Below are 24033 nucleotides of genomic sequence, written 5' to 3'. Positions count from 1 at the left end.
CTACCACAGCATTAAAAAAAAATTGTCTGGATAAATTTTATTTTGATCACAGTATATAACACATAATTTAGGTTACAAATATGTTCTGGCTACTGTCTGTGCAAATCCTGTACAACAGGTGCAGGCTAAAATTGATTATAAGTACATCCCAGGGTAGGGTAGTTTTTATACAGGTTACCCCAGACCTCAATAGAGCAGATCTGTTCAAGGGGGACAACCACCATCATGAGAACATTTAATCTAAGCTTTCAAACCACTGAAAATATTGACTGAGTAAACAAGTATTTTTCAGCATGAACTTATTTGATAATAATGGGTGACATAAAGCAATCAAAGGTTTATGTCTGTGTTATGTTTATGTTAGAATACTGGTAATTGTGAAATGTTTGACTAAATAAATGTGTTTCAATCTCTATAAACAGATTAGAGAGCAGAGACAGTCTTAACTTGTAATGACACATGGAAGTCACCTAGAATTTCAACACCTGTACACGTTACAGGTGTAAACTACAGATGTGTGAATGTATAGGTGTACATGTAGCTCTGTGTACAATCAGGGGCTATCCTAGAAACTTACAGAATTATTGCTAACACTTTCTCCATCTGCATTTTTCTGAAATTATTTCTGACCAATTTCACTATTGATCATTGAAGCCTGCACACTTTGGGCAGGCGCACAAACTCTCCTTCCAAACAGGAGAAAAATGCCATTACATTAACTATTTGAATTATAGGATATCATACCTTGTCTGAATAAAACTGGTAAGATAAATATTAAACAAAGCTTGACACTGTTCTAAAGAATAAATTCATGTGCGATGATGATAAAGATTACACTTTCATACTTATATGTAGATGTTTAAATGGGTATTTTAGATCTCATTTACAAAACGTGAACTGCTGACATGAAATTCCTGCAAACCTCTAGCACAAAACCAGTCTGATGGAAGCAGCCGTACACCTGTCAAATCTGTCACATTCACATTTTGGCTCATGTTGTCATTCTCTGACGCACAACACATGTACAATGAAGTACTTTAAACTATCAAATTACCTAAACCAGTTATGATTAGAAACTCGTAATACACTCAAAATACAATATCAATCAATGAAGTGAAACAGCACCTTACATAATCGTTATTAACTTAAAATCAGCAAACCCACGAACACCACCGATGAAAGATGAACTATGACAGCTAAGTCCTATTTAAGTTGTTTTATGAAGTCTCTCACAGAATCTGAGATACAGTTAATAATGGAAGAGTGACAAGTGCCTGGATGATGACGGTTAATAGCTGACAAACTTACCTGCCACAGTTTTCTTCTTTCAACTACCTGGGCTGTTTTTGGCTAAATTCATTCACTCCCTGCAAAAATCTGTATTTTGTTCTTTTATTATTTTTTTTGGCTGCCACAGAAACTCAATTTCAAATAACTGAATGTCCATTCAGCTATTTAAGTTAAATTTACACTTTCCGTATACTTATCTGTCTTATACCTCTGATGAATTAATTATACACTGGGCACCAAATGACACGGAATCATGCATGTGTTAGTGCTCAGAGTTTTCATCCAGAGTATAGCAGAGCAGATTCTTATTCCAGCACCCCATTTCCCACAGGAATTCTAAATCCAACACAGACACTGTCAATCATTATATTTATGCCACGCCCATGCTCAGGGATGACGAGTCCAGTATAAATGTTGCGATGTTTCTCAGTCAGTTTTCTTTTCTTTGTCAGTCTTAGGTTGTGGATCTGCGGCTTGAGCATCGCCCCCCTCGATGGCCGCTCCACTCTCAGTCTGGAATGTCTGACCGTTCCTTTCTAACATCTCCTGACTAATACCAAACTCATTCACACGCTTGGGATCCACACGATATATCCAACGCTGGTACAAGAATATGAAGAACACCACATCTGCAAAGGGAGATTAATCTGTTAGTCACACTGATTACCTGGTAAAGACATCGCCTAAAGAGTAAATGCATCGGGTGCTTTCTTTACTGAATATACATGCTACTGAACAGATTCCAATCTAGCCTTTATCTAAACCTATATGAAACACAGTGATGTAAAGCCGGACTTCTATTCAGATGCAAACTTCCACCTATTTGTCAAAACACACTCGAACACTATGTTGAACACTAAAACAGGGCTCACTCAATCAAGAGTTTCCACGCTCAAATTTTATTGAAAGAAAGAAAGAAAGAACCATCACACATACCTAAGGATAGCTTGTTTGATAAATACAGCCTAGCAGTCTGAAGTGTGGTTAACACCTACAACTGCATGTATACCTACCCAGCCGGCAGTGTTCAGATTTTGACACTACTAGGACATGGCTTACTTGATGAGGACTGAGGCTTTTTATTCCTCATTTCATTATCTTGCATTGTTTTTTTCTACAGATTCCATGCAGCATACTGTGATATACGATACAATTTCTTCGCTTTCTAGACTGTAGGAAATTTACTGACCATCTCTAAAGCATCCAATTCGATACAACGTTGGCATCTTTATAACAAAGGCAAATATATCATCTATGAAGGTATTGAGGGCCTTGTATGTCATCATCCTCCAGGGCAGATGGGCCACAGACTTGAGTTTGTAGTTGATGAACAGCTGGGGAGTCATCATGATGAAACCTACAATATACAACAGGTAAATGTTACAAACCTTTATCACAGGTAAATGTTACAAACCTTTATCACAGGTGAATGTTACAAACCTTTATCACAGGTGAATGTTACAAACCTTTATCACAGGTAAATGTTACAAACCTTTATCACAGGTGAATGTTACAAACCTTTATCACAGGTAAATGTTACAAACCTTTATCACAGGTGAATGTTACAAACCTTTATCACAGGTGAATGTTACAAACCTTTATCACAGGTAAATGTTACAAACCTTTATCACAGGTGAATGTTACAAACCTTTATCACAGGTAAATGTTACAAACCTTTATCACAGGTAAATGTTACAAACCTTTATCACAGGTAAATGTTACAAACCTACAGCTACTGTGAAGTACTTAATTTTCATGTGGAACTAATTTTCGCAGTCAATAATTTACAGTGAAAAATAATGGCAGCAAAAAAAATATCCAATATTAAACCAGCTACTACAGGTAGTAGTAATAATGAAGTGAAATCTTTCCCAGGGTGACGGGAGTAAGGTTTGGTGGGTATAAAACAAAGTGGGAGTTTATTTGTCTTTCGTTTGATCAATCTTCGCTATGCCCACTATTGATAATACCTGTTTGATGTGCTTGAATAATTTCAGCCATATTATGTGTTGGAAAATTTAAAGATTTGTTTTTCAGTGTTCTCTTAAACACGCAAAAATTAATTCCCACGAACATATTTTTGGAGAAAAGTTGTGAAAATAAATTCCAGCGAATAAAAAGTACTTTACAGTAAATGGTACAAACCTACAGGTAAATGGTACAAACCTACATGTAAATGTTACAAATATACAGGGTACAAACCTACAGGTTAATGGTACAAATCTACAGGTAAATGGTACAAACCTACAGGTAACTGGCATAAACCTACACAGTATAACAGGTTTACCTTACACAGCACTTAAACAAATACAAACTTATCCCATCTAAATGTATGAAAACTTAATAATTAACACTCAATACCCTTATGAAATAATTATCTATTTTATTCATTGCATGGGCTTTACCAGTTCCATCAAAGAATGAAGAGGGCTCACAACCCCAAGAGTTTACTCAAATGGTGGAAGCATCCATAATAGACACAAATACAGCGTACTTCATCATTTTGATGACAAAACAGTGGGAGTAACAAGGACATGGTGTAACAATAATGGGAGACTTACCAAATGTGAGTAAGAAACCATAGAGCATACTGAGAACCCACGAGTACCAGCCTCGATGCTCCATGTAAAACAACGAGTACACAGCATATCCACCCAGCAGGGGGAACAACAACCATGACAGGTACTTAAACGCCATCTGAAACCACAGCAGCCACAAGTAAATCAAACTTAATCTTATTCGCAGCGGAACTATAATGATTACAATTCAGATGTCAAACATACAGCATTGACAAATTTTATAAATGTGTTGTCCTTTCCGGTCAGGATTTGGTCACCAGCCATGATATGCCAATACAAATTAGAACAAGATGCACATGTGTAGAGGACACCTGATCGATTAGGTGATTAGTTTGTTACACCTTGCAGGAAACACCTTTCAGAAGATGTAAATACCATTCTTGAAATAAAATAAAAGATCAACTTTTATTTCAAGAGTGGAACCAATTTCAAAAATTTCTTTTTTTTATTGATGTTTTTTTTGTTTTCAAACTGATTCAGTTAAACAAAAAATGCCTTCCCACACCTGATCATCTGAGTCCTAAATTCTATAAGAACCATGGCTTAAGAATAAGAAAAACTAATGCAAATATTTGTCAGACAGTTGGAAGTAAGGCAATCCATTCACAAGTATGTTAGCATACTTGGATTTTGTAGCAAGTCTAACAAAAAGCTCTCCTGTAAGAGACACATGAATGCTGAGCTTCAGCTCCATATACCTACACACACAAAGAGAGATGTGTAGGTCATGAATTCCTTTTGTTGTATAGTGCTTTACATTTATGTAAACATCTGATTCCACAACCATCATTTACTTTAACATTACTCTCACTGTTACTCGAAGCTGACGCTCGTGATATGACATAAGCTAAACAAGCACAATTTTGATCTCCTGATTTAGCAAAATGAAAACTTCAGCAAGCTGTCAAACTCATTTAAGCAGACAGTTTAGTATATATCACTTCTCTTACTCACCACTGAGACATTGGTGCATGTTACACAGTGGTCACAGCTTGCAAACCACAAAGGCTAATTAATGCAGAGACTTACTGTATCATACTGTTTGGTCTTGGACTCAGTGTATGTAGATTTGTCTTCGTAAGTTATCTTTGGGAAGACTCCAAGTAACTTGGCTTCTCTGTCAACCTGTGTCAAGGTATCAATACAATAAATCATATCACTTAGTCCGTCCAGTCAAATAGAATGAAAATCTTTGTATAACACAGAGGCTTGACTAAGTTTGGTTAGGACCTGCATCATGTCTTGAGACTTTACAATTAACATATACATGCACAGCCCATACCCACCTGTTAATGGAGGTTAATTTTGCCAATAACATGTATATCAGTGCTGAAGATTTTACAGTTAACATATACTATAGATGCAGAACAGATAAACACGTGAATATTACTGACTAATTTCATGTACTTAGTTCACAGTCCAAAAGTCAGTTTAGTTTGACTAGTGTTTGACCTACCTTAACATCTATGACTTTGAATATTTTCCAGACTTCTATGGCTAGTCCAATGATGACACTGATCCTGACCACAGTGTTGGTCTCATTATCCAGTACATACAGGACAACAATCAGCGATTGAAAGACATTAAAAAAAACTGACCGCACCGACAGCCCTTCTAGAGACTTACGACCCTTCCAAAATTGGATATCTGGAAATAGTCACAACAACGACAAAGGCTATCAGAACTGTGTATTCAGAAACCAGCACTACTTATATATTTTGTCTGATTACTGTTAAATGCTGTATTCAAGAATTTTTCACTTACTCAAAGGGGGAGGGGGTAAGGGGGGGGAGGGGGTAAGGGGGGAGGGAGATTTATTGGTGAGGAAATAATACAATTAACTTTCTTTATGAAAGTTTTTGTTTTAACAGATTAATACATCCAAAATTAAGAAAGATCAAAGTTAGGAATTTTTATGAAACTTTTCTTGAGAATTTTCTACGATTTCCGTGATTCATGCAGGACCAAGCAGGATGTAATGCTGGTATTCACATTTTTTCCGTTATTTTTGTTGTGGTTTACACTAACCATTTTTAAATGCCAGGAATTCAAACACGCTGTGGATGATGGATACGATGATGGTAAGGGCCAGCAGGTAGGGGTTAGTTTCCAGGAAAGTCGTCTGAAATGTCACAAATGAACAATATATCATACATTTATAAAGTGTGTAGCAATGAAATTTCTTTAATTTGAAACAATATAAGCAGTTACTAGAAGAGACACTGATCCAAATCATTTTAGCAAGTTCATTACTTCTTGATAACATTGGTTTTAATAAGGCACTGCAGAAACACTGACAACTTCTGCTGAGCTCTATGGTGAGGCCTAATGAGTTAAAGAATTCATGGTTTAAGTGTTGATGACAAATTCAACATGTAATCAAACAGCCTTACTTCATTCTGCAGGTACATGTACACCATGCAGTACTGTCAGACTAAAAGTCAATGTTCAGTGCTCGCATCACTCTCCCACACACTGAATAATGCTCTACTGATGCATCACAAACCCTCTACTGAGGTGTGTTGGAGGCCTGCTCAGGTGAGCAGGATTATCCTCTAAGGTGTGAATATAGTTCTGTCTACTGACTAATTCCAGCTAGATTGCAAACCCAGGTGCATTTCTCGGTTATTCACCTATGTGAACATATACTAACCGTGAAAAGCAGAAAGTTTATCTTGCAATCTACATCCACAAAAGAAAATCAGTTCATCAACTTGATTAAGCTATTTAATTCAGGGAGCAAATATGCGATCGAAGTCATCAACTGGTATGGATGGTCGCGTGCTAAGTATGACATACATTTATGTTACATGATATAAAACCTTACAGCAGATATATTATAGCAAACTTGATAAATCTTCACTTGAACTTTACAAACTATCGCACATTACATAAAGCACGTGCAATCATGCACAGGCAGACAGCAGTCTTGTGTGGCCATGTCTGTGCGTGGACCTTGCTTTCACCCCAACACAGGCAGACAGGAGTCTCGCGTGGCTGGGCCTCTACCTAAACCTTGTCTGTGCGTGAACCTTGCCTTTGTCTGATCCTTTATATTTGTGTCCTAGGATTTGTCATGTTTGTTTGTATACAGTTACATTCAAATAACATCGTATTTATATTACTGTAAGGATCGTGAAAGCCGCACATTGAAAGAACTGAATAAACTAAACCCAAAACACGTGTTCAGGACAATATCTCACATCACCAAGTTTAAGACTTTTCACCACAGGCTACATCAGGTTGACGGACATGTAGGCCTGGCCAGAGCTATCAGCTTTTTCAACCAGTAACCCAAAATGGCTGGGCATTTCTTTTTTATTTGACTGGTGTGTTAACGAAGTTTTCAACATTAGTCTACATTACTGATTGTCTGCAGATGTAATTGCTGACCAAAATGCCGCCTGGGAAGTAATAGGCTCTACAGAAGAGGGATTTACACAAAAACGGTGAATCCAGCCCCAGCAGTTTTGAGAAATTAATTCATTTCTATTGTTCAAAACCATACAGTGTGTGTCAGTTAGTAAAGTTTGGCACTTGTGAGTATTATTTACTTATTCCAATACATCATACCTATTGTTCTTCAATGTTGGCAAAGTGTCACAGCTGGACACTAAGCCTGCATGAGTTCTTCTTCCAGGTCTCTGCATGAAACTTCTGAGTATTTTAATTAAGCCTACAATAATCCACTTTGCTGTTGCTGCTAACACCCATGATATTTTTTACACAAATATAGTATACACCAAGACATTACTGTCCAAACCGAAAAAAAAAAACAACTTGTAAACGTATGTAAATGATACATGTATAAGCTATTCACATACATTTTGCTTCAACTTTTATACAAGTCTACAAATACAATTTGACATCACATTTCGTCTGGTTGTTGGGTTCTAAATATGCATTGCTATTAACAGAGTCAAATTATTTCCATGAAGGTATTTTGTAGTCAAGAAAAGTCAGTAATGAAAATGTTATAATGTGCCCGATAAGCCAATTAAAAATTCAAATAAAGTGTATTGGTGCAAATGGGAAATTATTTCTTCTTTTTTCTTTCAGGCGTTTGCTATGTGGGTGCTTTGCCTACATGGTTTGGTACAAACTACAAATTCTCCCTACAGTTATATTATATGAACAAAATCTAACTTATCCTTCATCGTGTTTTCATTTTTTTACCATGTTTGTACATGAAATTTGTATTGTAATACTGCATTGTTGTTGTTGTTGTACGACATGTCAAAGTGTCAATTTTGTCTGCTAAAATACTGAGTGGCAGATAATTTTTCATTGGCAACGACTCCCACAACAAGGAAAGCCTTCTACGGAAGAAACAAAAGACATTTGTCCACTTTTACGGGAGATGAAGAAAGAGCTAGTTTTAGCAGTCGTTGTGATCCATTACAAATCTTCCATGGACCCACTCATAAATCACTGCTTGCAATCAAAGAGACACACATCAGATATTTTACTTCGGCTCCATGTATGGTGTTAGTCTTTGACAAATTCATTTAAATCATTCTCATGAAGAACTCAATTTTCCGTCATCAACTTTCCACAGCCAGCGTATAGGCATTACAATGCTCAGCCATGTGTGTGTGATCAGTCACAGTAAACGGATAACTGACTCTGCAGGTGACTGTCTGTCCCGGAGCTCTCTCCAGGCTCTACAAACTCTGTACAAACTCTGTACAAACTATGTAAAAGATCTTTAAGATCGCGTTAATCTCCAGTCTGGTTTTGGTTTTTAGCCTGAGCCATACTGTGCATGATACAGAAGACTATGATGTTCTTTATATAGTTGTTGTTAACTTGAATATTTCACATATAAAATAATTGTCCTTCACGGGATAGACCACACAGCTGGGCAAGTTAATGGCAAACTTTGCCATGACATTTGTGTAGGCTTTCATGTGTAGGCTGACCACCAGAGCAGAGACGACTGTTTACTGTTGCCAATGACCACCAGAGCAGAGCCGACTGTTTATTGTCACTAATGACCACCAGAGCAGAGCCGACTGTTTATTGTCACTAATGACCACCAGAGCAGAGCTGACTGTTTACTGTCGCCAATGACCACCAGAGCAGAGCCGACTGTTTAATCTCGCCAATGACCACCAGAGCAGAGCCGACTGTTTACTGTCACCAATGACCACCAGAGCAGAGCCGACTGTTTACTGTCACTAATGACCACCAGAGCAGAGCCGACTGTTTACTGTCACTAATGACCACCAGAGCAGAGCTGACTGTTTACTGTCACCAATGACCACCAGAGCAGAGCCGAATGTTTACTGTCGCCAATGACCACCAGAGCAGAGCCGACTGTTTACTGTCACTAATGACCACCAGAGCAGAGCCTACTGTTTACTGTCGCCAATGACCACCAGAGCAGAGCCGACTGTTTACTGTCACCAATGAACACCAGAGCAGAGCCGACTGTTTACTGTCGCCAATGACCACCAGAGCAGAGCCGACTGTTTATTGTCACCACTGACCACCAGAGCAGAGCCGACTGTTTACTGTCACTAATGACCACCAGAGCAGAGCCTACTGTTTACTCTCGCAAATGACCACCAGAGCAGAGCCGACTGTTTATTGTCACCAATGACCACCAGAGCAGAGCCGACTGTTTATTGTCCATAATGATCACCAGAGCAGAGCCGACTGTTTACCGTCACCAATGACCACCAGAGCAGAGCCGACTGTTTACTGTCGCCACTGACCACCACAGCAGAGCCGACTATTTACTGTCACTAATGACCACCAGAGCAGAGCCGATTGTTTACTGTCGCCAATGACCACCAGAGCAGAGCCGACTGTTTACTGTCACCAATGACCACCAGAGCAGAGCCGACTGTTTATTGTCACTAATGACCACCACAGCAGAGCTGACTGTTTATTGTCGCCAATGACCACCAGAGCAGAGCCGACTGTTTACTCTCGCCAGTGACCACCAGAGCAGAGCCGACTGTTTATTGTCACTAATGACCACCAGAGCAGAGCCGACTGTTTACTGTCACCAATGACCACCAAAGCAGAACTGACTGTTTACCTTCACCGCTGACCACCAGAGCAGAGCCGACTGTTTACTGTCGCCAATGACCACCAGAGCAGAGCCGACTGTTTACTGTCACTAATGACCACCAGAGCAGAGCCTACTGTTTACTGTCGCCAATGACCACCAGAGCAGAGCCGACTGTTTACTGTCACCAATGAACACCAGAGCAGAGCCGACTGTTTACTGTCGCCAATGACCACCAGAGCAGAGCCGACTGTTTATTGTCACCACTGACCACCAGAGCAGAGCCGACTGTTTACTGTCACTAATGACCACCAGAGCAGAGCCTACTGTTTACTCTCGCAAATGACCACCAGAGCAGAGCCGACTGTTTATTGTCACCAATGACCACCAGAGCAGAGCCGACTGTTTATTGTCCCTAATGATCACCAGAGCAGAGCCGACTGTTTACCGTCACCAATGACCACCAGAGCAGAGCCAACTGTTTACTGTCGCCACTGACCACCACAGCAGAGCCGACTATTTACTGTCACTAATGACCACCAGAGCAGAGCCGACTGTTTACTGTCGCCAATGACCACCAGAGCAGAGCCGACTGTTTACTGTCACCAATGACCACCAGAGCAGAGCCGACTGTTTATTGTCACTAATGACCACCACAGCAGAGCTGACTGTTTATTGTCGCCAATGACCACCAGAGCAGAGCCGACTGTTTACTCTCGCCAGTGACCACCAGAGCAGAGCCGACTGTTTATTGTCACTAATGACCACCAGAGCAGAGCCGACTGTTTACTGTCACCAATGACCACCAAAGCAGAACTGACTGTTTACCTTCACCGCTGACCACCAGAGCAGAGCCGACTGTTTACTGTCGCCAATGACCACCAGAGCAGAGCTGACTGTTTACTGTCGCCAATGACCACCAGAGCAGAGCCGACTACCGTCGCCAATGACCACCAGAGCAGAGCCGACTGTTTACTGTCGCCAATGACCACCAGAGCAGAGCCGACTGTTTATTTTCACCAATGACCACCAGAGCAGAGCTGACTGTTTACCGTCACCACCGACCACCAGAGCAGAGCCGACTGTTTATTGTCACCACTAACCACCAGAGCAGAGCCGACTGTTTATTGTCACCACTGACCACCAGAGCAGAGCCGACTGTTTACTGTTGCCAATGACCACCAGAGCAGAGCCGACTGTTCATGGTCACCAATGACCACCAGAGCAGAGCCGACTGTTTACTCTCACCAATGACCACCAGAGCAGAGCCGACTGTTTAATCTCGCCAATGACCACCAGAGCAGAGCCAACTGTTTACTGTCGCCAATGACCACCAGAGCAGAGCCGACTGTTTACCGTCACCAATGACCACCAGAACAGAGCCGACTGCTTACCGTCCCCAATGACCACCAGAGCAGAGCCGACTGTTTATTGTCACCACTGACCACCAGAGCAGAGCTGACTGTTTACTGTCGCCAATGACCACCACAGCAGAGCCGACTGTTTACCGTCGCCAATGACCACCAGAGCAGAGCCGACTGTTTATTGTCACCAATGACCACCAGAGCAGAGCTGACTGTTTACTCTCACCAATGACCACCAGAGCAGAGCCGACTGTTTACCGTCGCCAATGACCACCAGAGCAGAGCCAACTGTTTATTGTCACCAATGACCACCAGAGCAGAGCCGACCGTTTATTGTCACCAAGGTCCCTTGACTGATGAAAGGAGCAGATTCTAGAAATTCTCTTATCATGGCCTGGATTCAACCCATACCATCTAAGGCAAAAGATTTCCCACAGATGTACACACTGGCCAAGATAAAATCCTGTGAACCAGCAAAATATCCTGACGAATTTGTATTAATATCACTGCACCAACCTTGAGCGAGTCCTGGTCCTCGTCCGACTCTTCCATGAAGTCTGCACCCAACATGGAGTACCACTTATTGCGCATGCCCTGGGCGGCATATAGCTGCCAGCGGAACAGTGAGATCGGACCAAAGGTCAGGCTAAGGTTTAACTGTCTGTAAAACAAAGACAGGATCACTGAATACCGATGTCTACTGTCTAAATTCTGGGTGTTTTCAAGAATGAAAATAGGTGGCTTTCAGTTTTTAAAATACTAATTTGCGTAAAGTGGCAAGATCCACATTGTCCTTGTGTAAGTAATGCAAGTACTGGATCAAGTAACCTTGGTATAGCTTTATACAGCCTGCATAATATGGGTACTAATACTTTCTCCAAAGAGATGCAAAAAAAAAAACCTCTCAGCCACCTATTTTCAGGCTTGGGATTCCCCTGGGTGTACATGAGCATCTATTTAACCACTGAGTAACCAATAAAATACAAGGAAACCCGCCAATCATGTATTACCTGGAACTGGAGCAGTATTTATTTATTGATTAATAGTTATTTCATTATACCCATTAGTAAGATATTCTTACTTATATTGTGGTAGTCACAGGTACACATAAGATGGATACGATTTCTACAAATTCAGTTTTAGACGAAATGTTGAATCACCAACACACGTCTCCACCACCAGTTTGACATTTGAAAGGGACTTTTAACCATTCATGTAAAGTATGTCAAGAACTAACCTTGATGAGCATTAGAGATGAACCACAAGCAAACAGACATGAATGTTTCTTTTTTATGCCAAGTTTCCTTTATGTTAATATGGGTATTTCTTGTGACCATAATACATGGCAGACAGCAAACTCACACACATACTGCAGTTACGGCAACCGTCCAGCAGCAAGACTCAGACATCATTTAATTGATGTCAAACATTTTTTTTCTGGGTATCACATCACAAGATGGTACCGTGTTACATTAGAAACTTTACGCTGTAAAATCGTACATAAGGTCTTCATAAAATACTTCTAATCAAACACCATTTTCAGCATATATACATGTACATTTGTACATGTCAACTAAGATGAATACCAGTAAAACAGCCAGAACAGAAGTCGTCTTCAGAAATCACTTACTTGGTAGTCTCAGAACAGAAGTTGTCTTCGGAAAACACTTACTTGGTAGTCTCAGAACAGAAGTCGTCTTCAGAAATCACTTACTTGGTAGTCTCAGAGCAAAAGCTGTCTTCAGAAAACACTTACTTGGTAGTCTCAGAATAGAAGTTGTCTTCGGAAAACACTTACTTGGTAGCTGTCTTCAGAAAACACTTACTTGGTAGTCTCAGAACAGAAGTTGTCTTCAGAAAACACTTACTTGGTAGTCTCAGAACAGAAGTCGTCTTCAGAAATCACTTACTTGGTAGTCTCAGAATAGAAGTTGTCTTCAGAAAACACTTACTTGGTAGCTGTCTTCAGAAAACACTTACTTGGTAGTCTCAGAATAGAAGTTGTCTTCAGAAAACACTTACTTGGTAGCTGTCTTCAGAAAACACTTACTTGGTAGTCTCAGAACAGAAGTTGTCTTCAGAAAACACTTACTTGGTAGTCTCAGAACAGAAGTTGTCTTCAGAAATCACTTACTTGGTAGTCTCAGAACAGAAGTTGTCTTCAGAAAACACTTACTTGGTAGTCTTAGAAAAGAAGTCTTTTTCAGAAAACACTTACTTGGTAGTCTCAGAACAGAAGTTGTCTTCAGAAAACACTTACTTGGTAGTCTCAGAATAGAAGTCATCTTCAGAAATCACTTACTTGGTAGTCTCATTGATTGGAGTGTATTCGCTGTTCAAGTTCCAATAATCGTTGAAGTAAATGACAGGTAGATATTTCGAGGGTTTCCCTGGGGGAGTGGGTAAGAATTCGACATCTGCAAAGAACACAATGTAAATGTAAACATTCTGAGAGCAAGAGCTGACAAGGAACCAACAAGTATCAGGCCTGTGCTAAGCTGGAATTTTGATTTAAGTATGTATCTCAAACGGAATCAGAAAAAGCCACTGTCATGTTTAAAATAAGATGCATTTATTTATTTATCTGACTGGTTGGGGTTTCACACCATAATATTGTGGTCAGGTTAGGTCAATGGGTACAGAACACTCAACTGAGCCTGGAGAAAACAGCCACCATTTGCCAGGCATATGGCCTAACCTGGCAAATGAACCAAGTGTATTTGGATTCCAGCATGCCATTAAAATGATCAACAGCCACCAAGCTACAGCTAGAGTAATGCTTCAGCCAAGGGTCATCACGGTAATTATCCTTTTTGGTGGTGTGCCACCAAGGCATTCACTAATCCAAGTATTAAATGGAAATACTACTGAATTATCTGGTGTTGCAATGCATCCAAACAGAATTTAACAAAGTTTCTTGTTTGACTGTAACACAATAATACAAAACTTCAGCTCAATATATAAAGTACTGAAATTGTGAATTTGGTAATTTACGGTAATTAATATGCTCACAGAGCATCAGCGATGGAACATCCCCCTTGTGCCACTGTGCTTTACATGCATGTAAAACTTCAGGTCAATACATGCTGTACTTTTTGAGATACCACCTTAAACATTTTGTTTAACTTTCATTCTACTACACAATACAGAGTCAGAAATATGATATATTATATGCAGTAACATAAAGTATTTAATATGTACACAATGAATCAAGGACGTAATATTCCCCTTGTGTTATTGCGCTCTACACATGTTCAAATTCTGATCTCAATACCGGCATTACTTTTTAAGATACCGCCCCTAACATTTTTTTAACACAGCTTTCCCTGTTATTCGATGGCGACACTCAGGGTACGACATAATGAGCTATACATTGGATAGACAATGTAGCATGTTAACAACTATTAAACAAGATTGAAAATGAAGACAACAAGAGACTAATGTAATTGTACTCATGGGTTTCATATATATATACAACATATACATGTATATATAACCTACACAACAGTAGTCCAGTCTACCAAGGAATACAGAGAAGACCAAAGGGCTGCCTTTATACATGTATCTACACAACCAATCTTTCAGCCTACAGCAGCTCCAGTAGGAGCTGAACATGCAATCTCAGTCGTTAGGAGATGCAATGTCCTGAGGGATACCTTATTAGACCACTCCTAGTTATTGTGACTATATCAGCCTCACACCCCACCTCACCCTAGACTGAGTGACTCACATTCATCTAGCGGGGCTGGGAGAGCGCCTTTCTGCCAAGGGGAGTGGTCATCCAGGATGTTAACTGTCAGGTTAGGATGCCAGTGGGACAAGATCTCAAACTTTGACGAGTTCTCTTTCTGTGTAAAACAAACAATGCTTGTGTATGAGGAGGGTTAATTCTACAGAATTTCTGTCCATACCTGTTTGCCATGATCATAACAAACAAAGTATTCCATACACAAATGACATATAATCTCCAGTACTAAGAGGGTTCATGGATGCTAACAATTATCAGGTTATCAGACATTATGGAATGTCTAAAAATCTGTCCCTACTTCAGACATTCCCAGTTGTACAATTAAATCATTTATTTCTTTTCGTGTTTTACACTATTCTCAAGAACATTTCACTCATGTAGACAACATGACGGTGTGAGGAAACTGGGCACAGTCTGAAGGAAACCCATAACTGTCAGCAGGTTACTTTCCACACACGACCAGAGAGAAGGCCAGCATGATGGAGTGAGGAAACTGGGCACAGTCTGGAGGAAACCCATAACTGTCTGCAGGCTGCTGGTGGACCTTTCCACGCACGACCAGAGAGAAGGCCAGCATGACAGTGTGAGGAAACTGGGCACAGTCTGAAGGAAACCCATAACTGTCAGCAGGTTGCTGGTGGACCTTTCCACGCATGCCAGAGAGAAAGTCATGATGGTGTGAGGAAACTGGGCACAGCCTGGAGGAAACCTATAACTGTCAGCAGGTTGCTGGTGGACCTTTACACACACGACCAGAGAGAAGGCCAGCATGATGGTGTGAGGAAACTGGGAACAATCTGAAGGAAACCCATAACTGTCAGCAGGTTGCTGGTGGACCTTTCCACGCATGACCAGAGAAAAGGGGCATGATGATGTGAGGAAACTGGGCACAGTCTGAAGGAAACCCATAATTGTCAGCAGGTTACTGGTGGACCTTTCCACACACGACCAGAGAGAAGGCCAGCATAATGGTGTAAGGAAACTGGGCACAGTCTGAAGGAAACCCATAACTGTCAGCAGGTTGCTGGTGGACCTTTCCACGCATGACCAGAGAGAAAGTCATGATGGTGTGAGGAAACTGGGCACAGTCTGGAGGAAACCCATAACTGTCAGCAGGTTGCTGGTGGTCCTTTACCCGCACGACCAGAGAGAAGGCCAGCATGATGGTGTGAGGAAACTGGGAACAATCTGAAGGAAACCCATAACTGTCAGCAGGTTGCTGGTGGACCTTTCCATGCATGACCAGAGAGAAAGTCATGATGGTGTGAGGAAACTGGGCACTGTCTGGAGGAAACCCATAACTGTCAGCAGGTTGCTGGTGGACCTTTACACGCACGACTAGAGAGAAGGCCAGCATGATGGTGTGAGGAAACTGGGAATAATCTGAAGGAAACCCATAACTGTCAGCAGGTTGCTGGTGGACTTTACACGCACGACCAGAGAGAAGGCCAGCATGATGGTGTGAGGAAACTGGGCACAGTCTGAAGGAAACCCATAACTGTCAGCAGGTTGCTGGTGGACCTTTCCACGCATGACCAGAGAGGAAGTCATGATGGTGTGAGGAAACTGGGCACAGTCTGGAGGAAACCCATAACTGTTACTGGTGGTCGACGCAAGGCTCCTGATGTATATGGACATTAAGCCAGAAAGCATGAGTGTAACTTTCCACATGTTGCAGGAGTACTAATGTTTCATTGTTTACTTATTTATTCGATTGGTGTTTTACGCTGTACTCAAGAATATTTCACTTATACGACGGCGACCAGCATTATGGTGGGTGGAAACCGGGCAGAGCCCGGGGGAAACCCACAACCATCCACACGTTACTGGCAGACCTTCCGATGTACCGCCAGAGAGGAAGCCAGCATGAGATGGTCTTGAACTCACAGCGACCACATTGGTGAGAGGCGTCTGGGTCACTACGCTGCGCTAGCGCGCTTAACCGACTGAGCTACGGAGGCCCCAATGTTTCATTGTTCCCCTTTTGCCCACGATATGCTCTCCACACAGCCCATCCACTGGCTGGAATGATCGTATACATCTCCAGAACTTATCCTATAAATTCTTACAAATTTCAAGAAGTATTCTTGAGTGTAAGAAGAGTTTACCTTAATCAGGTCTGGGTGAGCATCCGTCTGGCCAGTTAACAAATTCACTGTTGTGTGGAAATGCCTCTTCTTATACTTGTTCAACACTGAAGAAAAAACATGAGAGAAACAGGTACTGGGTGGAATCATAACCAAATTGGGTCAAAAGATAACCTTTCTTGACATAAGATGGCTCTTTGTCCTATCTTACAAATGTCTGGTATTCATGTGACTAGTTTTACCTGACAAATATGGCTGTTCATAGACAGAGGAAATGAGAGTGTCCAGAGCAAACCACTGCCATTCAAAAAGTACAGGCCTGGTACTACACAGGAATAAGCATTCACCAAGTACCTGTAGAGGTGTGGTACAATACAGGAATAAGCATTTACCAAGTACCTGTATAGGTCTGGTACCACACAGAAATAAGAAGTGTATTACCACTGAATCTGCCTTTTCTGACCAATCATAATCTCAACAGAATTAAGAAGTGTCTCTTCCAACCCTAAGAATTAGCATACCTGTACTGACATATGGATTTAATGACAAGTAAATGGCAATCCGGTTTACCATGACAACCTCAAAAGCATTACTGAGTGGAGGGCAACCTCATGAATATGTATACCAGATGTCCACACCCCCCTAAATGCTACGCCTCAATCAACATGCTCAGTCTGGAATATTAGAAGAACGACATAGGCCATATGGACGTGTACAAGAAAAAAGAAACAAAGGAAAAGATAATATGCTTACTCTTGGATTTGAAGGCAGTTTTATCTCTCCTGTAGGATTTGTCTTTGGGATTAGGGGAATTACCATTTTTAACAAAGTACACGTGGATAAAAAGTGAGCCGTTGTTCTGTAAATTCTGGAAACAACAAAAAAAAAATCAATTTCATGGTATAAAACAATAAATTATCAACAAGCAAAAGCAATGCCTGCACTTCAGAACACCTAAGAAAGAAATTCTTGCGCTGTGCATTACCACCAAAATTAACTGTTGTAGGCTTTGTATTTTCATTGTCAACCTTTTAAATTCCATATTTTCACATTATAGGCAATAACAGAGTTAAGACTTGAAGCAAAGACAAAAGTAGAATCAGACTTTTTGACACTCTTCATGCTGGCCTGAGTTAACTTCCTATCTGCTTTAAATATGCTTATATAAGCCTGGTACTAAAACACCAGCAGCTCTAAGATATCACCATAAAATAAAAAGATTGAACTAAAGAGGGGTGGATTCCATTGGCTAACCTCTGTGACTGAAATCTGTCCGTGTTTAACAATGCTTCCATCATGATTAGGTCCTGCTTCCCAGTCTCCATAGATCAGGCTTCTTTCTAACCAGAAGAGGTTCTCTGGCTTGTCAAACTCACTGAATTGTTCTTCCTCATTCACGTACACATACATATCCTGAAAATAAAAACCACATTCATTTAGCAGAGGATTTGCTAAAGAGGGCAGTAACTTCAAACTGCCCCACTGAAAAGACTTCAATCTATTCTTATTTCCATGGCAGCTTTCTCATTAAACAAATATTCTTTTAAGAAAAAGGATGGGGAAGTTGATAATGCTGGCCTTACAGGAAACCATGCAAGGTTTTGAATGAACATATTGGTCGGCATTTCACCTATGTTTTCACACCATTCACACCATTGGTATTGACTCATTCTCACAGGTTGGATAAGGGCTTCCATTTTGACACGTCTATCACGTGAGATCACACTCCCATGGGATACTAGCACAAGTGCGAAGTGGGACTTATTAAATTATTTCAGTGATGCTGGATGGACCCTAGTGTGAACAGCGCAACGTTACAGAGGGTAGACCAAATACGTCACCGATGAAACTGCAGCATGCACCATGTTTCATGTTGCGCAACAAAACTTGTGACGTTTAAGTCCTAGTGCTAGTAAGTCCTAGCAATGGATGTGCTATGTTCCTGCATATAGTTTATTCTGGACATGAGGTCAAATAACAGATCAGTGATTTGCACATGAATAACGCGACCAATATAATTTTGTACATTATGTACACTTTATCTACCAAGCTTTCGAACTATAACTATAGTCATCCTCAGGGTGAGTATGTGGCAACTTCATGGAACATTCATTATGGTACAGTATATATACATAGTACAGGGTAGCAAGACAGGTCTGTGAGGAAGTGAACAGTGATTACAAACAGGTACTGCATGGTGGAAACAAATATGTCCCAGAACAAAGGGTGTGAGAACAGTTTGGACCAGGGCATAGACCTGTCTTGCTACCCTGTACTATGCATATATATGATCTGAGGTGAGGCTCCTTTGGGTGCTTATTCCACACAGCCAAGCACACAATGTACCTGTATGGAGGGTTCCTTTGATTATAACAGAAATTATCATTCCAATGCAGGAGGAATCCACATCATAAAAACTACATAAATTAACAAGAGAAAAAAGCAACAACTGATCATGAATGGATTATGACTGTTTTACTATACATGTACTCCTGTACTCTGAACTGCACAAGCCTTACATGTATCTCTGTATTTTACACATATTTACTTTTGATGTAATGTTTGTTAGTTCCTTTCTGTCCTTTAATATAACAACAAACAACTAAACATGCATGAACATGCATCAGCATGGTTTATAACTGTTTCGTTGTACACCTCTAGTTTGAGCATCACCACAGTTAATCACTGTTTTATTATACAATGTATATCTCTGATCATGATAATATACTTGTAAAAGTATATGTAAATATCATTAATAAAATCATGAAATGAACCTCAAAAGAAATTAAACCTTCTTTCTCTCACTTTCACATTCAAATTACCAGTAGCTAAAGTGGGATTAAACTCAATACCAGGTCATAGTTGGAGTTTAAAATTTAAATAAACTCAATCTGGACAAGTGAAAAACTCAATTTTGAGTTTCCAGTTGTAAAAATTTTGACTTCTATGAATCCCTGCAGATGCAAACTTGTTTGTGTTGATAGGCATATAAGTTTACAAAGGCTGGTGCCACACCATGGCTCAGTGTAGTTTGCAGTCTGCAAGCTCCATAAAGTGCAGCACTTTCTAGTACTTTCATGTGGGTAAAGGTAAAGTTAAAACTATCTGTAAGAGATGCATTAACAAGGTAATGCCAAGGACTTGCCATCTACTTGTACAAGTACACATTATATGTTTATTGAGCAATAGTTCAGGAAATAACTGGTGTGGCACAACCTAAAACAGCACATGCACATCCTCACATGATCTCTGCCATGTCTACAGAGTTTCATGACAATCCAATCAAAACTGTAGGGATGCATTGCCAAGGTAATGATTATGGATGGACAGAGAGACTGTGTCCTATATCCCTCAAACGCAATATGGCCCAGAACATTGTGCATTATTTGTGATATTGTATGAAATTTCGCTTGACTTGAAATTCATCGTCTCTTAAGACACACATCATGTTCACGACATCTTGCTTCAGGCAAGAGCAACAGCCTCTAAGGGAGAGAATTGTCAGAGGAGCAGTCTATCACCTGAGGGGAATGAGGTCATTTGGTCTATGTAGCAAAATATGGCTTGCAGCAGAAAACATGATATTAATAGGATGAAACAAAAATGTTGCATAATATTTCCTTTTAGTGCCTCTAATTCATGCTGACATGGAGTAAATTTTCATCCATGTAAAATCAGTTTTACACACGAATTTTAGTTTTCACTCTTTTAACTCCCTGGTAAGTGGACCATTTTATAACTGTTATTTATGGACAGATTACAAGCACATAACACTTTTTATGCTGGAAGCCTAAAATGATTGGCAACTAGTTTATTTATTTATTCATTTGGTTAGTTTTTTACGCTGTACTCAAGAATATTTCACTTATACAACGGCGGCCAGAATTATGATGAGAGGAAACCAGGCAGAGCCCGGAGGAAAGCCAGGACCATCCGCAAGCTGCTGTCAGACCTTCCCACATGCAATTGGCATCTTGTTTCCCACAAAGTTACACAGAGCACTACATACCTAAATGTAGCCGTGCTTTAAATCTAAATATAGATCTTTCATTCAATTTTGTGAATCATTTCTGTGTCTGTGTACTTTATATTTATTTCTATTTCTATTTCATATTTAACCCTGAGGGAACATGTGTGATACGTGCACTTAGTAAAGTCTATGCAGTTCACAATATCTAGTTCACAAAGACTGAGAAATAAACCAACAATATTTGGGGACATTGTTTTGGTTGTGTCTTTACCAATTTGGCCTTGCACAATTAGTTGCCTTTAATATAGGGAGATAACTAACTCATGAAAAATACTAGAATATACATGTATCTGCATGTAACTGAGGTTTGGATTACAAGCAGCCAGTAAGTGATCCTAAATACTTCTGGCATTAGTGGAGAATAAACTTACCATTTCCATGTTCTTGGAGAAGGTGTTGAAGCCTGGTGCAGTGGGTGGGGCCGTCCCACCTTCTTGGGGGGCTGGGGTATTTCCCCGTCTGAAGAAACTGCTTATGAGGTAGATGATCAACATCCTGATAGCGAACCCTTTGATCATTGACCAGCCATTAGCTCTGGGGGCTGCCTGGGCCTGTTGTGCAGAGCCCTGAGGAACAAATACAACAGCAGCAGTTTCAATTATAGCACTGATTCTTTAAATCCCCAATATCGATTCCTATCCTTTAAACTGTCGAAAAGTGAAGGAAAATCTACTCCACTACAATCATGCCACTGTTGACCTTGTGATGTCACCGCAGTACATAACCTGCTGGCATGTGGGGCATTTCTATGTGACAATCGTTTTACTTTCACAATTAATTTTGAGATTATCCCATACCCGTGTGTGGCTTACGACTGCAGCACAGGATATTGTAAACTTAAATATATGACTTCAAAATCCCACAGATTAAGAAAATGTAGATATATCTCATTGAAAACACCCTTAGATTACCGAGGACTAGATCATGGCCATGTGAGACTCGTTAATTCAATCAGGTCTAGCTTCTACAACCAAATGCCAAAGGACGAAGCTTATCCCAAAATAAAGCCAAATAAAAAAGAAAAGAAACTCCCGAATTTCACTCCTGGTACGTAGAGGTTGTTACTTCCTTGTCAGACACAGCCAGCTGTGGCACTAACTGTAGGAAGTTGCTAGCCTACAGCACCCGGAGGAGTACAGACGGAAGGCCTGATAGGGTTGGGTTAATGGGTTTATATTTTTTAAGGATGGCACTGTTCTCCCTCTACCTGATCATTTTTTGACAGTCTTCAAAACACATCTTGTGGACTGGCTTACCTCATAAATTGCTAGACTGACTTCTGACAGCTGATGAAGCGTGATTTTAGCATAGTGGTCTGTTGGACTAAAGCACTTCACGTTAACTGGAAATCGAGTTCTTGTGAAGCAATGTTTCATAAGGTATTTAATTTGCCTGTGTTCATTGACAGGGAGTGCTCAGAAGTTAGAATCTCTCAAATCTAGGTCCCTATAGTCCTCTGTCAGTCTTCAAAGTAAATCAGTAAGAAAGGAAATCTCCTGGGATTTGTTCAACCCAAAGGCAACATTACACAACACTTAGTAAAACAAGATCTGGGAGGATCTCTATTATACTACAACTCCCGTGTAACTCATGTAACAGGCCTCACACAAATCTTCATAAATCAGTTGTAACAGTTTCAAGAACCGAATTCATAGTTTTGAAGTGATGTCATAGCTGCCCTGAGCTAATCATCAGCATATTCCTTAGTCATTTGATTACAGTGCAGGAGTGGAGGTGAAAACAAACTGAATTTAACTCAGATAAGATAGGTCTTGAATAAGATTTTAGCATGAATAATGAAAAATATAGCTTTTAGGTAAGAATTTTGTTCTGTACAAGTAATCAGAATGTGCCTAATCTTCAACTATGATAGTCTTGTTGTCCTATAGTTCCTTCAACTTTAGAAATCTACAAAAATGAGCATTTTATCCATTTAGCTCTATGTTATTTATCACCTCCTGGCCCTTGCAATAAACCTGGATGCTCAAAGCTATGAATAAATAATGCCACTATTTTTTTTTTTAAACTAGAATTTACCTTCACAAATGAATCTTAAGTTGAAAAATTATTGGTCACCGCATGTGCCGGGGAACTGAGAAGTAAGAGAAATAGTTGATACCAGTTTTGGATAAAAGCCATTGTTTAGAAATGACTTATTGAACATGGCCTGATTCAGTTACCATGGTTGCCCCTGTGGCTACCATACCCGCCAGACCAGTATTAAAAGAGGAGTTGAAGTTGCCACCTGAGGCTAGATCACCGTGAGTAATGCATATATCTAATAAAATATGACTCACATGAATCCCTATTTGTACATCAAGATCCCAACAGCAAGCTGGTAAATGGTGACTCTTTTATTACTCACTGATTTGACTTGTATGTGGTCAAGTTTTGTATTGAATCAGCATCGATACTGGGTTACATTACAGTGTACACCCTGACACAGTTGTAACTTTACTTGTATCACAGAACAATTGTCACCGATCGACCCATCCAGAAAAGATGAACACATGGGTGTCTACAAAAGCAGAGCACAATATCCAGATGAAGACGATCTGGCTAAGTGATTTAAGTCAAAGCACATCTGTGTAACACCTGGACTAAAACGGAGGATATAGCAGTGACAGGGAAGAGGCGACCATGTGATGCGTGTCCGGAGCCAAGGCAGCATGTCACCCAGCAGGTGCTTTGTCCGCCTATATAAGACGCCCAGCTGGTTAAGAACGCTATAGAACCACACAGAGAGGCAAACTAGAAACCTCTTGTACATACCTGAACGTTCTGTCCATCTCCCTGTTGCTGAACAGTACCATTTTCTGTCGATTCACCTGCCGAAGAAGAGCTCTGGTCCGCCATGATGACAAGCTTAATATACTCTCTGTTACCTGTTAGCGTTTAGGAGATTTTCTTAGTTAG

General features: G+C 40.4%; 1 protein-coding gene across 2 annotated transcripts; it reads right to left on the bottom strand.

Annotated features, from left to right (window-relative positions):
• Positions 1-8: 8 nt before the first annotated feature.
• LOC135466554 (putative lipid scramblase CLPTM1) lies at positions 9-23980 on the bottom strand. 2 transcript variants are annotated; one of them, XM_064744103.1, is made up of 14 exons: positions 23890-23980; positions 21489-21683; positions 18342-18500; positions 17841-17955; positions 17109-17194; positions 14983-15100; positions 13555-13669; positions 11769-11913; positions 5898-5991; positions 5326-5516; positions 4899-4994; positions 3852-3987; positions 2480-2647; positions 9-1919 (listed from the first exon to the last, which is right to left on the bottom strand). In XM_064744103.1, the coding sequence occupies exons 1-14, from the start codon at positions 23971-23973 to the stop codon at positions 1717-1719; spliced, it is 1905 nt and encodes a 634-aa protein (XP_064600173.1). In that variant the 5' UTR covers positions 23974-23980; the 3' UTR covers positions 9-1716. The 2 variants fall into 2 exon arrangements, with proteins under 2 accessions (XP_064600173.1, XP_064600174.1); XM_064744104.1 differs by lacking the exon at positions 23890-23980 and adding an exon at positions 22029-22129.
• Positions 23981-24033: the final 53 nt, after the last annotated feature.

This window comes from Liolophura sinensis, chromosome 6 (assembly GCF_032854445.1).
Source record: "Liolophura sinensis isolate JHLJ2023 chromosome 6, CUHK_Ljap_v2, whole genome shotgun sequence".
NCBI lineage: Eukaryota > Metazoa > Mollusca > Polyplacophora > Chitonida > Chitonidae > Liolophura > Liolophura sinensis.
This window is presented reverse-complemented; position numbering and strand designations above follow the sequence as displayed.

What these genes read in the sequence shown, in the direction of transcription:
- LOC135466554 (XM_064744103.1), bottom strand. Translation starts at nt 23,973, where the DNA reads ATGGCGGACCAGAGCTCTTCTTCGGCAGGTGAATCGACAGAAAATGGT. An exon ending in CCAATCAATGAGACTACCAA is followed by an intron (nt 11,914 to 13,554) that starts GTAAGTGATTTC and finishes TTTGTTTTACAG; the next exon opens with ACAGTTAAACCTTAGCCTGA. An exon ending in AGACCAAACAGTATGATACA is followed by an intron (nt 3,988 to 4,898) that starts GTAAGTCTCTGC and finishes CTGTGGTTTCAG; the next exon opens with ATGGCGTTTAAGTACCTGTC.